Genomic DNA, 17,052 nt, shown 5'->3' with positions numbered 1-17,052 from the left:
CCCCCGGCCCCCGGCAGCCCGGCGGCCGAGCAGGGCTCCCGCGGCGCCGCCGCCGCCGCCCACCGTCCGCGGCAAGGCGGGCCGGCGGGGCCGGGGGGCGGAGGGCGGGCGGCGGCGCACGGCGGCGAGGTGGCTCGGCAGCCCTCCCGGAGGAGCCCAGCCCACCTCTCCCGTGCAGGCACCCCCTCCTCCCCGCCCCGAAAGAGGAACTCCCCGCCCGCGCAGCCCGGCCGCGGCGCAGGGAGCAGCGGCGGGGGGGGGGGGAGCGCGCCCGGCCCCCCCCCGCAGCATGGCGGAGCCGCCCCCCCCCCCCCCCCCCGCCTGAGGCGCCCCGCGGCGCCGAGCCGAGCCCGCGCCCATGGCGGCCCCGCCGCCCGCCCCCCGCTGGGCGCTGCCCCTGCTGGCGGCGCTGGCGGGCGCCGCCGGACCCCAGAGCTTCGAGCTGCCGGGGGCCCCCATCGACAACATCGAGGTGAGCCGCGGCGCCGTGCTGGTGGCGGGCGGCAGCTGCCTGTACGAGCTGCGGCCCGAGCTGCAGCCCCGGCTCCGCGTGGTGCCGGCGGCGGGGCAGGGTTGCGGGGAGCCCCCCGGCATGCGCAGCAACCTGCTGCTGTACTACGAGGAGGCCGGCGGGCTGGGCGTCCTGCTGACCGGCTGGACCCAGGATGGCGGCGCCTGCCAGGTGTGGGAGCAGCCGTCCTACCGGCAGCGCTTGAACCAAAGCGAGGTGGTCAGTTGCCTGCCCGACGGCTCCACCGCCGGCGTCGTCTTCCAGCAGGCCGGCGCCTGGTACCTGGCCGTGGCGGCCACCTACTCGACCAGCGCTGACACGAACCACCTGCACTGCGAGCCCTCGAAGTCGGACAAGGAGACCGTCATCACGGTGCGCAGCATGGTCAACCTCAAGTCCAAGGAGGAGCTGGGCATCATCAAGCGCAAGGAGGAACCTTTGCACTTTGTTGACGCGCTCCAGTGGGGGGATCACCTTTTCTTTCCCTACTACACGCTGAAGGCCAGGTTGGGCAATAACACGGAGCCACCCAGCATGGCTGTCCTGCGCCAGCTGCGGCCTTCAGAGGGTGGCCTTACTTTGCGAGGGCACGTCTATTTGGACTGCGGGTGCAGGAGCCTCATTATTTCCTCCAGCCTTGTTCGCCAGGGTGAGCGGGGCTGGTGGGTGGGTGTTTTCCGCCACAGCCACAACGCCAAGGCGTGGAACAGCACTGCCGTCTGCATCTTTGGGATGGAGGAGATGAAGGAGCAAGCCTGTGCATCCACGCACTTCAATATGAACGGGAAGAGCTGTGTAAGTCCGGGCATCGTTTGCTAAGCTTTCATCCTGCACGCCCTTGTTGACACTGTTATTGTTGTGGCTGATGTCTCTGTGCATGACTCACGGGGTGTCCCTGACCTGGAGGCACATGAAGTTAGCGAGAAACTTCAGAGCCGCATCAGGCTTTGCACATCAGCCCTGGTCAGCTCTAGTGATTTCTCCAGCTCGTTCTCTTTCTAAAAAGCTGATCCTTTACCAGATTTTGGTATACTTCCCACCTACCTGTTGGGAAAGACACATCTGAGGGAGCACCTGAGGGCATCCTGGGTCAGACCTGAGTCTTAGGTTTCTCCCTCAGCGTGTCCTTTTCAGTTTAGGATTAGTCATATTTCATTTTATTTTCCATACAGCCTAGATAAAGCATCTCCTATCTTATTCTGTGCATTCACATCTCATGTCATTGCAGCTACATCAGAAATGAAAAAAAGCCCATCAAACTGGCTCTGTGCACTGGGCTGTGTGCACTGTTATCCTTGTCACTCACTAGTTATCTGTGGTTGCTTGTTCTGTGTTAGGTATTTTCCAAGCCTCTCAGGACTGGCCTTGCTTGGGAGGGCTCTCACAGCCACCTCCCCAAATCCTTGTGTGCAGCAGACAACAATAGGTGTTATCTCTTTGTTGTTGCAGTGGTTACATTTTCACACAGTGGGGTCCCATGGAGTTCCCCATGTCACCTACACCAGTAACACTCTTCAGCTCCTTCCTCCTCTTCAGGGTGAGCTGAGTGCATGGACAGTGGGATAGGCAAGGCTACTGGCTTTGCTCTGGCCTCAGTAGTAATTACCTAAAAATTATATTCAGGGAGGTAAAGATGTCATTCACATGAAGAAGGTGCTTTTGAAAGGCCTATCCACGCTTTTAAGTTAGAAACTTTCCAGAGCTGTGGCTAAAGGACCACTGAAAAGTATCAAGGAGAGCCATAGGGGATCATATAGCAAACCACAAGTCTTTTGCAGTTCCCACACCATCTGGGGTCTTTGCAGATAAACTTCTGAATCCTTGAGCTGTTACAATAGGAGTTTCTTCAAAATTCCTTGAAAGAAGTGCTGTCACTCTTTGCCTTTCCAAATCTAGCTCACAGTGGAGTGCAGTGCTGAGATTTTTCCAAACAGACTACCAGAGGGCACGTGTGATTCAGTCTGCTCATCTCCCTACTAAGCTGTGAGACTATTGCCAGTGTTCGAGGACGTGGTTGTGAATGAGAACCCCATATGTGGGTGAGACAACTGTGCTGAATAGTGAAACTCACTATGGAGCCAGAGCCAATCCCTTGATTTCCAGTGCTAGCTTACTGTTTACTGTGTGATTTCTGTGCTCCCACAAGGCAAACCTGAATGAATTTCAAGTCTCATTCTGATCCCAAAATACCTATTCGCTTGTTGGAATTTTTAGTTTGTATTGTTTGTTCCTAATTACTTGTGAAGTTTCTTAGTGAAGGTGCTTTCTGAGCCTACTAAACAAAACAGAAGAAGAAAGTTCCCTGGGCAGTAGATCCCTTCTAAACACTTTACAAAATCTCATGCAAGAAATTTCAGAAAAACCTCATGGATCTCGTAGAGTGACATGATGAAGGTAAGGTGAGGCACATATTTCTGCAGACAGGGCGATTCCCTGTCCCTGTTGCCTCTCAGGGCCTGAATATGAAAAATCAATGATCCACTTGTTTCATAATTGGTCTAATTCAGATCAGACTCCTGTGACTCCAGTGTTACTTTCATGTCCCAAGAAGCTCATCCCTCCTGGAAATTTAGATCACATTTGGATACAATGTTGAAGAATCTCAACTGTAACAATCTTTAAAAGGATTTCTTATTTAGCCTTACGTCCCAAACTATGATGATGTTATTGATTGTAATATTTTGGCATGAGAAGTGCAGTTTACCACTGAGAGAAAAGTGGTATTTTAATGTTTTGTGAGATAGCAGGACGTGTGGGTCCTCTGAAGTAATATGACCTATAACATTACATGGCTAATTAGCTCTCTTTATTAAGCTAATTATATGTGCTTATGGTGTATAAACATAGAAATAAATGCATGTAGTTCAGCTTTAATTTTTTTTTATGCTACAGAAGGTTAGGCTAGGCTGTTGCAGAGTAAGTTTGGAGATGACAGGCCCATATGTTGCTGCTTCTGGGTTGTTTTAGACCAGATCCTTCTACCGTCTCTCACCAAAGTATGGGAGTCCCTGCAATCGTGGAATATGCTGTTCTTGGACTCAGAAACACATGGGCTTCGGAGCTGACAGGAAGGTGGAGTGTGGCACGTCCATCAGTGTACAGCTTGCAGCAGTGTGTGAAACCCTAGCAGTGGCTCTGGCTGGAAGGGAGTTGGAGGGTGCTGTGGGTCTTAGTCTTCTCTGCTGGGTACACTTGAATGCAGGAGCTCAGGTGTGATGTGATGAGGTATGTGGATCCCAGATACGGACTATCAGCTTATGTAGGAATTGTAAATACAGGGAGTTTTCTCACTGCAGGAATACAATTTATAGTAAGCATATACATTAAGGAGTAGTGGAAGTTTGTTTTCTTTCTGATCTTGTAATCCTTTAGACTTCTGTTACTATTCTGATTACCTTTAGGCAAGACATCCTCTTACCCCTCCCCACTCGCATTGCATTTCTCAACAGGACACTGCAAGAAGGGCTTAGGCCAGGGTATTTGTGGTCCTGAATTTCCTGTTATGCCGTTGCTAAATGGTGTACTTTGAACTCATTCCTGTAAGGTACTGAGCTTTCTGGCCCTAACCCAGTAAAGCACTTAATGACATATTCAACATTAGGCATATATAAGTATTTTCATCATCTTCATGCCCATGCATTTAAAGTAAAGCATGTACTTGGGTACTTCACTGGATTGGAACCAAATTGCTCTGCATCCTGTTGGAACTCACTGTAGGTGTGTAATCTCTTTAGCTTCGCTTTGCCTTTTAGGCCAGAGTTCTCATTTGCATTAAGTTTTAATGCTGGATTAGAGTCTGTTATTAGAAACTAGTAATTTTTAAGATCCTTGCTTACCAACTTTATCAAAACGTATGTGACTGCTACAAATTCTATTGAATTTCTCCGTATGAGAAGTAGGTAAGTCCATTTTTGTTTTGTGCAGTAGAGTGCACAAAGATTGTCCTACTTGGATGTGTTTATTCAGGACATTGGCACCACTTGATTCCCAGAGACAGGATCCCTATCTAGCAAGAGGCAAATGGTATTTTAGATGAAACTACTCTGAACATTTTACAGTTTTATATTCAGCTTTTTTTTTTATTTGATCCACATGTATCTTAGTTTTGAATATATCTCCTTACATGCACTATCAGGGTGTGTGTGTTACTGGACTCACTAGCATAGCCTACATATACATAAGTGTATCTTCTACACAATTTCCTTAGTTAGTAAATGGGAATTTGTCAAGTCTCAATTTCTTTTCAGAAACCTGACTGGTTACTTACAAACACAGGAGGAATGTTGGAATTTGTCACAAACTTGCTGTGGGAGCTAGTGGACTTTAAGAATGGCTTTTCTTCTGTTGTTCTGTGACAGAGCGGGACCTAAAAGGACCTCAGGTCTCTCACAGACAAGCCAGGATGTTGTGAGTCACAGCCAAGTAGATGAGTAGGAAAAGTGTTCCAATTGGAGAACATCAACAGGAGAGAAATGTAGAGTATTGCCTAAGCATGATAATGACAAATGTGGAAATTGGTTTTGTCGTTAAAAAAATTGCATGGAAAGAAAAGGATTCAGGAAGATTCAAGGATTCACAATTTTTCAGGTAGAAAATCCCCCAAAAATTGTTAGGCATATATTTGTAAGAAAGAGAATTGCTGTAGTTTATATTAAGGTGTTTATTCTATTATATGAAAAGGTTAAGTAGTTGTGATAGTTACTAAAAGATAAGCCATCTGGGTTGGATTTTCATCGATTACGTAATGCAAGTAAAGACTTGTAACAGTCTGATCTTGGAACTTTTTCATTTTTCAATGGTTGATATATATGAGGGTTAGTATGTGTCCCTTAATTTGTCAAACATAGTTTGGAATCTTAACACAAATCCTAGCTGGTGTAAGCTCTACTGAAATGAGATTTCGAAGTCAACAGAGTCACATCAGTTTAATTACGGCCTTTAATTTGCAGGAACGACATTTGAATTTGTGTGGTAACTCATTCCAGAGTGATTCACGGTCTTTTATTTAAAGAAAGATTTACAGACTTGTAAATATAATTTTGTATCAAAATTGATCCTGTAATTAATTTTATAGTAGTAAAGTTAATCTCCTGAGTATTACAGACTGCTAGTGTTGCATCTGATGTTTGATGGGTTTCTAGAGTTAATGTTTTTGAAGTGAATATTTCTATCTTGTTACAATGAGTTTTCAGTTCATCCCTGTTTAGTGTAGGAAGTAAACCACTGAAGACTTGTCAACTCTCACACTCCAGGGCTGGGGACTGCACAACCTCTCTGGACAACCTGTTCTGCTTGATTGCCCTCACAGTGATGCTTTTTCATCTCCTGTTCACTAGAAACCTGCAGTGTTTCAGTTTGTGTCATTATCTCTTGTTGCCTTACATACACTTGGGCTAAGAGCCTGGCTTTGTTTTATTGGTCTCTCTGAAATTGTCTCTTCTGTAGGCTGAAGCAACCCAGTTTTGGAAAAGACCTGTAAGATCATCCACCACAAAACCATGTCCCTAAGCACCACATCTACAAGTCTTATAAGTACTTTAGGTTGGTCAGGCATGATTTATCCTTGGCAAATTTATGCTGGCATTTCTCAGTCACCATGTTCATCTTCTTGTGACCAGAAATGGTTTCAAAGAGGATTTTCTCCATGATTGTCCCAGGGAAAAAAGTGAGACCAACTAATGTGTAGTACCCTGAAAAAAAAAAATCTTGTTTTTTCTTAATATCAGTGCAGTATTTGTCTTTATTCAGTTGGAGATTTTACCTGATCTCTACACCTTTTGAAACAGGAGAGAATAACCTTTCAGCTTCAACAATCTCTCAGCATCTTCCTACAGATCCCATCTGTCCTCCCTAAAACTTGTAAAAGCTAAGATTTCTTAAGAGATCTCTTGCTTAATCCTCTCCCAGTACTCGTAGTTTCTCTCCTCCTTGATCTCTCTGTGTACAAAGGACCACAAGATGTTGCTGGTGAAGTCCAGAGCCATGTCTGCATCAACTGTTGGTAAATCTCCTGAGCTATTCAGCAGCTGGGGTGCATTTTATTGTTAATTCTTTTATCATCCATGTGGTAGTGGAAGCTGTTCTTGTTGTCCATACCATACCTTGCCAGTTACAAAACTAGGTGAGCTTGGATTTTCCAAGCTCATTTCCACCATTCCTGTGTGTCCAGAGATTTCCTCCTTAGTCCTGCTTCCTCCTCATTTGTGATGTTGTTCTGCAGTGTAGTTCAATCATGACTTCCCTTTTTAGCTAGAGGCCATCTCGTGATGTGTCTGCTTGTTTTCCTGAATTTTGTGCTTGACAGAGATTGTCCTGAAAGACCTGCCAGCTTATTTGAGCTCTATTTCTCTTCAAAGCTGACTCTCAGGGGATCCCACTGGCCATTTCCCTGAACACACTGAAGCCTGGGCTTCAGCTCGCTGCTCAGATTATCACATCTTCAATTCTTCCTTGTTTTTGAGTAACAGATCCAGAAGAGCATCACTCTTGACTGACCCCAGAGGTTAACATAGCCTGGGGTCTCATCTTATTCACTTTGCCCCCAGAGCTTTGTAGACCTGGTCCATACTAGGCCATTTTTTTGGTGTTCATGTGGAGGTGCAAGAATGAGTAGTGGTCCAAGGAATGGAAAATTGCTACAGTCTTTCTGCAATGGGTAGGGTCCCCTAAAAAAAGCCCCAGCCTGTTGTAACATGACTGTTTAGCAAGTGTGTGCCTTCATCCCTCACGGTCACCCACCACTTCCTTTTGCTCTCTGCTAATATGCTGTTCAAGCTCAGCTGGTTTCAAAGCCTTCCTTGATGGAGCTTGTTCTCCCTCACTGGTTATTAGGACACTTTACCACTTCTGTGAACTTAGATCTGAGGGCAGAGTAGGACTATTTCTGCTGCTGCAAGCAGTCACAGGTTTCTAGCTTCCCCATCTCAGGAGTCTCCATCAGCATCTCACTCAACCATAGCCTCTGACTATTCTTCCTCCCTTGCATCATGAGCCTCAGGATTTGCCTCTGCAAGGTCTCACTGAAGACTGATTCCTGGTCATCCTTGATTTTTTGCAGGCTGCAGGATGGACATGCTTGTCCACCTAACACTCCTGGGCAATGCACAAATCAAAAACCTTCCTGGAAATAAAATTTTGGAGTGTTTAATCTCCTGATCCCTTAGCCCTAATAAAGGCTCACTGCATGCCCCAATATTTGTTACCCTCTGATATAGTAAATGCTTATGAAGGTGGTTAAAGGATGGTGAAGTTAAGAAAGAAGGATGAGGTTCCAAAAGTTCTTTCCCCATAGGAAAAGTATCTATTGTTTCAGTATTGACTATTGCTATATACTATTTACAAATCTTGTGTCCTTTCGTTTAGCTGCATCTGTTCTTTCACTCGGATGCTCAAACCCTTTACTTTTACGTTTTGGACAGCTGCATATGATGAGTGCTGCATGAGCTAAAAATGCTGCCCTTTCCTCTGAGGCACACAATGTAAAATAATCAGGAGGAAATCAAGACAGAAGTGTGAATATGGTTGCTACAACTGGAGTCATATGGAGATACATCTGAAAATGAAGTGCCAAATAGAAAACTAGTATAAATACCTTCCATGCGAATAACCAAACAGCTATAGACTGTAGAGAGACTACAGAATAGAACAGAGGATGGAACTGAAGAATTAAAAAAGGGGAGGTCTTACAGAGTGATATTATCTTTCCTTTTGCTTTTCTTGCTTTTGTATGCACCTGAAAATGTTACAGGATAGGCAAACAGATGACCGTGGAGATGAATAACTTTTCAAGTATAAAGGAAGTTTAGGCTGTAAGTGCATTTTTAAGAATGGATTTAGCTGTGAAAGGAGTAGCTTGGGAAGGTTCTACAGTGCTGTAACCCCATTAGTCACAGTAGAAAGAGGTAAAAGGTCTTGTTAAAACAATAAATGGGTGTGGAAAAGGGGAGACAGAGGGGTGAAAGCAGCAGCTGCACCCTGGAGGAAATGGGCAAACTGGAGAAATAGGTTGCAAAAAAGAGAAGGCAATTTTTTTGTGGCTGTCCACCATCTGAATTTCCCTTGTTCTTTTCTGTATTAGCTCAATGTCGTGTTGACCCTCCCTCTAGCAAGCAGAGGGAGGGGAGGAGACTTCCACACTTGTCAGTATTGGTTCTTCAGTCAGATGAGGAGGATGCACTGATATGACACTGGTTATTTTATTAGTATGTGGGTCAAAATAAAATCTGGCAGCAAAGCTTTTCAGAAACCGGGTGAGTTCTCTTTTCTGTGATCTTGTTGTACAGAGTCTGCAAGGAACCCAGGGTAGTTTGTCTCTCTTACACTACTACATGGTGCACTGCAGAAAAACGTCCTAATTTTGGTAGAAATGAAAGTGTGGAAGCTCCACTCACTGACCCGAGTGAAGATTCATTGCGTGCAGTAGTTCTGGAGTTTTGTTACCTTCTGATCTATAAATAAAGTGAGTTAACTTTTTCCACCTTAAAATGCTTGCAATCACACCCTGCCTCACTTCCCTATCTAACACAGACCTCCAGGGCACTGGATTCTCATGGCCAAATGAGTTTTACTGAAGTTCTGTACAAGTGCATGACAGTTCCTTGTGTCTTCCTGCTGCATGAAAAAAGAAATAGCGACTTTAAATATGAAAGTTAATCAAGTCTTCTTTTATTCTAAGTGGCTGTTCTTTCAAGCTAATTAAAATGATTCAGATGACTGAAGAACATTTTAATTGACTTAGGATTGCAGTTCAGGAAAAAAAAAATATTTCTACTGGAAAGACTTTTGGGGGTTAAGCCAGCATCATAGCATGCAAGAGAGTTGAATTCAGCCATTACTGTGTTAGGGATTTGCTTCATAAGTTTAAGAAATGCCTTCACCTTTCTTCTAAATGTCAGTTTTGATGGTCCATTCCACGCTTTGTTTTGTGCATTAAAGTGAAATAGGCTCTTGCACTCAGAGGGTTCCTGTAGGGTTAGGAATCCATCCTTGAGGTTGAAATTCTGGATTTTGTAAGCTAACCTACAGAGCTTGTTCTTGGTCTTACCTGAGCTCTTGTCTCCTACCTCTCCATGCCTGCCACTCCTTTGTGCCAGCACTGGTGTATGTGCAGCCACATGTTCATGTGATGAGGAGCATGACTCAAATGAAGATGTAGGTAGATTTACAGAGCATTTTCTAGGCACATCTAACTTTAAGTAAGCTGACTGGAAAGCATTATACAGGGAGGGTGAAGTAAAGGTTGGCTGGGGTTGGACCCCTTTGGAGAGCAGGTGGGATCACACCTTTGGCAATGTCTACCACAGAGATTGACTTGGAGCAATTAGAGGACTTCAAACCTGAGTTGCTGCTTACTGAGGAGACACATGGGCTTCTAGGGAGATCCCCTGGTAGATGGTCCTATTCTCACACATATAGATTTCCTTTCAACACTCAGTCATCTACAATCAGAGTTATTTGGCTTGGTTTTTCATTCCACAAGATACAGGGATTTCCTGCATGATGTTTTTTTTTGTGAGCTGCTTACATATGTTTGCCACTTAATTTCCTCCAGGTGGGATGGAGAATTGAGGGTAACATGTTGATTACACTGCTGCATTTATGTTCTCCATGACATGAGCTTTATATTGCTTTATCTTGTTTTTATGTTTATGTAATACACAAGTCTGTACTTCCTCTGATGTCAAGGAAGATGAAGGTTTGCATTTTTATACACACAGACACAGTTTGTTTGAAGTGTCTACTTTCTCCAGAATATTTACGTTCCTTTGAAAGTGGTTGCTGAGTGTATCTGGCCTTCAGGTGATGGCAAAACATGGATTCATTGAGAAAAACTGGAAATTCAGAATAACCCCAGGACTTGTGTCCCAAAAAAGAGAAATCCTATCGCAAAGTAACTTACTGCTGCTATGCTGAGTATGCATCCCACTGAAGTCAGTGATTTAACTGCAGCAGATATAATATTTGTTACAGATATGACCAGTTGTCATATATGAAAAACTAGTTTTGTGTGTATTTTCCAATAATGTGTTGCTCTGAAACTGTGCCGGAATTGAAATGCTACTTAAAGTCTTGTCTAAAGTTGGGTTCTCTGAGAATCTTTCCAATGATTCTTCTTTTCCTCAAAGCTTTGGAGTATAGGTGAGTGATTTTTTAATATGTTTTTCTTATATCTGATTTTTAGGAGGCACGATCAATCAAGAAATTGCCTACCTTGATTCACTCTGGATTAGTGGCTGTTTATGGCACAGTTGTTTTGAATCGTATAGTTCTCTTTTTGGGAACAGATGATGGACAGTTACTGAAGGTAAGCTGAGTGTGGCAGTTCTTCCCTTCTCCACCAGCTGCTGCTGTGTTCAAGTGGGTAAATATTTCCTGGTTTATTCAGTGTATTATAAACAAATATGATCCCCTGAATCTCTGTTTTTTTGTTTGTGAAATAACTGCTATATGGTCTTTTGGAGAGCAAGATAACTTTCAAAAGCAGTTATGTACCCTGCTAAAATTCAAGTAAACATTTCATTAAAACACTAATGCCCACAGTATTAATTTACAGACTGTGGAGTTCTCAGTTATTTTACCTTGTTTCCCTCCTTGCTTTGATTTTTCAGTAGAAGTATTAAATATTGTTAAATTTTGGAAGTGTGCTTGTTTGTGTGTTTGTTTGCCTATGTGATATGAAAATCTGTCCATTAGAGAGAAAAGTCAAGATTCATTTTACCGTAGCTTCTGAATAGTTGACGTACACTAACTTAAATCCATTGCTTGAAAGTCATCTTACCTCATTATCAAACATTTCAACCATCCACTCAAATGTCTTTTATGCTTTAATTTTTTCAGGGTTTTGCAAGAATGTTCATATCCTGTCTACACTGCAAAGGATGACTTTCACTCTTTGTCTTTATTAAGCAGACATTTGGAGAGAAATAGAGTAGAGACCTTGAAAAGCTTTGTCCATTTGATTTCATTTTGCTTTTGATAATGAAAAATGAACTTCAAGTCTTCCATGTCTGCTTAACACAGTGGAGACAGTGAACCCATCTCCCTTCTTTAGCCATGAAAAACAAATGTTGGTGTGCTTATTGACTTGCAAAATTAAGTTTCTGGGGTCTCTAGTTCCCTTGAATTCTGTGCAAAGAGTGGTGGAAAACAGTAGAGTTGGTCAAGGTAAGAAAAAGAAATATCATCACAGTTGTATATTTAGAGAAGCCACAAAGAAATTTATGTAAGTTCCTTTTTACTTTATGGGTGTCTGAATGTTAGTTTGTTTTCTGGAGGCTAATACTTTCTTCTCCATTGAAAGAAGTAAAAAGTTGTGATTTTGGGATATAGGCATTTCTTCCACATTCAGTTTCTGAATCAATCAGTAACAGACTTGGTGGAAGGCATGTTTCATATGCTAAACCAGTGCCAAATTCAGTGCTAAATGTGTCTGGCATGGATTTTGTTGAAATTCTGTTCCTATGGTCTTTTCCTTCATTCTTCTCCAGTGTGAGAACCAGTGCAGTAGGTGAATTGAATGATAGCACAGTAATTCACCTCAGAAGCTTTGATGTAACTGAAATTAGACTTTTGTTTAACATGTTGACTGATCAATTAAAGAGCATGGGAATAATTTAATTACACATGTTTTAGGCTATTCTTAATGAAGATATGAAATCTAATTGTCCAGAAGTTTTATATGAAATTGAGGAAGAAACTTCCATTTTCCCCAAACTGCGACTTGATCCAGTGAATAACAACTACATCTATCTGTCCTCTGCCAATAAGGTAAGTACAATGCTTAATAAAATAATAAATTCATATAAACCACTGCTTTAAGGATTTCTGCCACTTTATAAGTGAAGCATTGGTTTGTGTCAGAGTTAGACTTTTAATATGCAACCTGCAATAACCAACTTTACATCTAATATCTGGTTATGTTGTCTAAGTTTGGGCTGCACTCCTGCAGAACTTGGAAGAGCTTTTGCTGTCATGCTGCTGCCCAGTGTTGCTACGATCCAGTAATACCCTTAATTCCATGCTTATTTTGTGCCATTCTGCCAAGAGGGTGTTTGTTTCTGTTTTTCCTGGAGGCAGGAAAATGCAAATCATGCAGAGTCAAGCTTAGAGACAGCAAAAAAAACTTCTACACTCTGTAGGCAGAGCAATCCAGATGTTGGTAGGTCAGGGTTTGCCAGTCAATTAAGGAGTTTATAAAGTGGAGAAATCTTTTAATTTGAAAGATGGCTTTGAAGCCTTAATTCTGATGAAATCAGTGATAAAGCTGTAATCAGTGATAAAATTCCCATTGTCTTCAGTCAGGCATAGACTTCAAAAGAATAAAGCAAAAGGACAAGTGAGCAATGTGTGTGCATAGTGAGGCCAAGGAGTTCAGCAGAGGCTGAGAGCCGCTGCACATGAGCAAATGTGTTGGAGCTGCACGTCAAGCAGTGAGCGGCTCCCAGGAGCTGGTGCAGTTGTTTAGCACATCTTGCAGCAGGGCTACTGAGCAGCAATCAGAAAATCCCTTTGTCTCGCCAGCAGTGGGAAAGATGGCATTGAAAGCTTAAGGGCTTGCTGTCCATCTTAGCTGAACAGGATTTCACCCAGCACTTAATTACCATCACTTACAATAAAATCACTTTTCTGGCAGTGAACATAGTGTTTTAGCCTGCTGTTACATAGCGGGGGTAAATTGGTAGGAGAACCCCTGATTGATATAAAACATCTATCACAAATATAGAAGGAATTGAAATCTCAGTCAAAAGTATATATAGATATTCAAAGTAAGACTTGAATTTTCTTTAACTTTGGTAAAAGACCAAGTCGTTACAAAGGAACAACAGCTTCAAGGAATAAATGCACTTCTCTGATCATCTCTTGGGGCTGAAATAAGGCTTCTACATTGTCTTCTTTAACTTGGTAATAATCTAGGATTATGACTGGCTTCTGAATTGATTATCTCACACACCTTCAGATAAATTGAATTTTATAATATATGGATGGAAAAACAATAAATATCATTTTGCAGGAAGCAGTGTATTCTTGTTTCTGTTGACAAAAGATAGGAACTTCTAATTCTTGAAAATTTGTAATATATGGTTTGAATTAGTTTTTCTTACTAAGATCATTAATTCGCATTGTTATTAATCACATTATTTGTATCTGTATTCAGTATTTGTAATCAGCTTTCTCTTTTTCTTTCTCCTTTCCTTTTCTGAAAATGGCTGGCTAGGATATTCAAGCTGAATGTACAAGTATAGATACATACAATATAGCCACAATTATCTACATTTACTTACTGAAATGGCATTTTCATGCATGCTAAGCAGTTGCATGCGTTTGTTCTAGTGTGCACATGCAGTAACCTGACATGGTGATGCAAACACAGATGCATTTTGTTATGCGCATGCATTTTTGGATGCACCTTCATCAATCATTTAAATATCTCCATTCTGAGGAGAGGAAAATGGTGTTCTGCTAAGCAGAGCATTATTTGTAAAATATACCTCCTTTCTATTATTACCTATAATTCACTCTGCTGATCAGTCTTTCTTGCATTAATCTGCCCATGCTGGCCTTTGAGTAGTAGAACCAAATTGTTACTGTCAGAGGTGTTTCATTATCTGATGGCAAAATACAGTGTGTGCGAAATAGGCTGCATATTTCTATCCAAAGGTCTTCTGGCAGAGGGGAATCCATAAGGAGACTTCCCCAGAGGGATTGTGCTTGGTTGCTGTCAGATTCTTAATGGTAATCTTCAAATTCCCTGTTTATGGAGGCTGTATTAATTCAATGTGTTACTGCATTCTTTGGTTTCAGGTGAGAAGAATACCAGTTGCAAATTGCGGTAGATTTGCTTCTGAGCAAGAATGCTTATCTGCAAAGGACCCCTACTGTGGGTGGTGTTCTTTCAGTCAAAGGTATCTTTTAATATTTTAGACTGTCATATAGAAGCAGAGCATTATTAGTCAGTGTACATTTTGACTGGCTTGGGGCTATTCAACATCAAGATTGTATCTACTGATTTTTTGTGGAATCAGTCATAGCCATAAATGTGAGACACTTTCTTGTCATGTGAAAGGGAAATCAGTGCTTTTGAAAGGCTATGTAACCCTCAGATTTTTGAGATCTACCCATAAAATATATGTTGGGCAGAGAATAATAAATCATTTTGCTGTTAGAAGAGATACTTTTGTTTTCCAGACTGAGAAATAAAATTGTATACTTGTTCTTGAAACTTCTTAATAGCTGAGAGCATGTTGTATGTGAGAACGAGAAAAGTGCTTAGTTGTCTTCAGTATTGATATTTCCTTTTTTTGGAGCCACTGACTTTGGTTTAGGCAAAAGGAGATTTTCTTCCTAAATACTTCATTCCCACATTTGAATAATTAATTTCAACATCTGATGCCTGGACTGCAGAAATTCCTGGGTCGTCAGACCTAATCTTAGCAATTGCAAGCAACCACATAATGTAAAACTAAAAACTTGCGAAGTACCATTCTAAATTTAGATAGGCTTTTTGTCCTTCCTGCCCTGGTTGTGCAGCTGCTTCCTGGCAGTCTCATTTTTTGCTGGTAAAAGTATGTCTGCTCATTTTCATCATGTGTATGTTTATGGATAGGTTGTAGTTTTTTGCTCTGGTGCTCACATCACCTTTGCCTAAATAAGTTCCCCACCCCCACTCCCTCACACTTAGCTCTTCTTACCTCTTACCTGTTTTTGTGAAAGCAGTCTCTCTCTATCTCTCTCTCTCCTTTCATTTTGGTGTGCTTAAACAGGGAACTTCATTAAGGTCCTCTTACATGAGACACTCCTTTCTTACCTCCACTCCAGTAATCCTTCTGTGAAATTTATGCATCCTTTTAAGATAAGGATGGCCAGGACTGTCAAAGTGTTCCAGAGGAGATTTCAGCTGTGTCTTGCTTAATATTGTTTAATCAGTCTGTCCAGGAAGTGCCTTAGTGTGTTCTGGGATCACAAACGTCTTTTTCATGACAGCATCACATTGATGGGCCACAATCATCCATGATCAAATAATGCCCCCAGGTCCTTTTCTTTCTTTGTTGTGTTTCCAACAGATGAGTTTCCAGTCTATAACACATATGGGTTGTGAGATTTTTATTGCTGTAGGTACATGTTCTTGTACTTTATGCTTTGAAATGTCATTCCATTTCAAGGTAATCCAAGTTTTCCTGTGTGATATTCTTATCTTCCTGTGCATGTTAACATTCCCAACTGTGTATCATCAGCAGATGTCAACAGTGTAAATCTTCTTTTATGCTAATTTGCCTCCGATTAAAATCTTAAAGTGCCTATAAGATGGATTTTTGAGAAATTCCACTTGTAGTCTCTTTTAGAAGGTTAATACTAACTCATTTTAGTTTTTTACCCATTTTGTGTTAGCGTGATTTTGCTGAAGATCTGCCACTTTGTGTTTGCAAAGGTAGTTATTGGAAGAGAGTAGGTATTTATTCTGTAATGTTTTCTTCAAACTCTCTTTTGCTTCCTTTTAGAAACTGTATGTTACAGTGCTAAGATTTTCAGTCTTTTAATTACCTTATAAAGAGATTGTGAATAACTCTTATTACTCAGTAAATCCCCTGCTTATGAGGGGAATCACCAAAACTTTCCATTTGATTGAAACAGAAATAATGTACTCTTTTGGAGAAAAGATGAAGTAGTATGAGTCCTGTTCAACACCCACATAATTTTTTACTGTTAAATACTTAATGTCATTAAATATTTGGCTTTGTGAAGAGACACCTCTGAGTGAAAGTTTAGGAGAAGAAGAAGACATTTTTAGCCAGTATTTTAGTCAAAGTCCATATATGTCCACTACAGCAATATATTCCATAATAATTTTGAGATCAGTGATACATTTTCTGCTTTTACAAGGAAATAATTTTCCTGTAAAATAAAACACACACTCCAGTTTTACATAAAATTTACTAGCAATGTTAGTGCTTCATTTTAAGGACAGCGTGAATTAAAATCCAGTCCTTTAATGAAAAAATGTGTGCATCTCATTGCAAGTAAAAACAAAATGAAATAAAATGTTTCTACTGTTCCTATTTCTACTCTTTCTTCTATAGGGACAAATATATTAATTCTCCTTTTCACTTGCCATCATTCAAACCAATTAGTCATAGCATTGTGTTGATTTCTCCTAAAGTTTATAGATTTTCTGTAGATGAATCAGATTTACCTAAATTATGCTGAAATACAATTCCAGTACAAGGTTTTGATGTTTTACATGCATTTTCCACATGGAAACAACACAATATATTATCTAACATGAGCAGAGTTACTCTTGAATGTAGTCGATGTGTAGGACATCTGTGGACTTCATTCAGTGGTTGGTACGTTGGAGAAAGAAAGAAGCCACAATTTTCACAACATGAATGAAAGTGTGTTCTCATTCCATGAGGAAATCAATATGCTTTAGCAGGATAGAGAAGGCAAGTATGTTAGGATCTGTAGTTAACAAAGATTAGTGAAGCAGAGACTTAAGTACAGATGAACCAGTATGCATAAGTATTGTGTTATAGTGAAATAAGAGG

At 41.6% G+C, this 17,052-nt stretch overlaps 1 protein-coding gene across 2 annotated transcripts in view; it reads left to right on the top strand.

The window, feature by feature from the left end:
* The first annotated feature begins 358 nt into the window (after positions 1-358).
* The window catches only part of PLXNC1 (plexin C1), a 70,236-nt gene continuing 53,542 nt past the window's right edge, over positions 359-17,052 (top strand). The window contains exons 1-4 of one of the 2 annotated variants that reach the window (XM_014249107.2): positions 359-1,306; positions 10,692-10,814; positions 12,143-12,277; positions 14,312-14,412. In XM_014249107.2, the coding sequence (XP_014104582.2) occupies positions 359-1,306; positions 10,692-10,814; positions 12,143-12,277; positions 14,312-14,412 (1,307 nt within the window). The remainder of the gene's footprint in view (positions 1,307-10,691; positions 10,815-12,142; positions 12,278-14,311; positions 14,413-17,052) is intronic. The other variant, XM_014249108.2, reaches the window with a different exon arrangement.

This window comes from Pseudopodoces humilis, chromosome 5 (genome assembly GCF_049639895.1).
Source record: "Pseudopodoces humilis isolate 2021_Gansu_Grassland_sample_001 chromosome 5, ASM4963989v1, whole genome shotgun sequence".
NCBI lineage: Eukaryota > Metazoa > Chordata > Aves > Passeriformes > Paridae > Pseudopodoces > Pseudopodoces humilis.
Note: the sequence above shows the minus strand (reverse complement) of the source record. Positions and strands in the feature narration are given on the sequence as shown.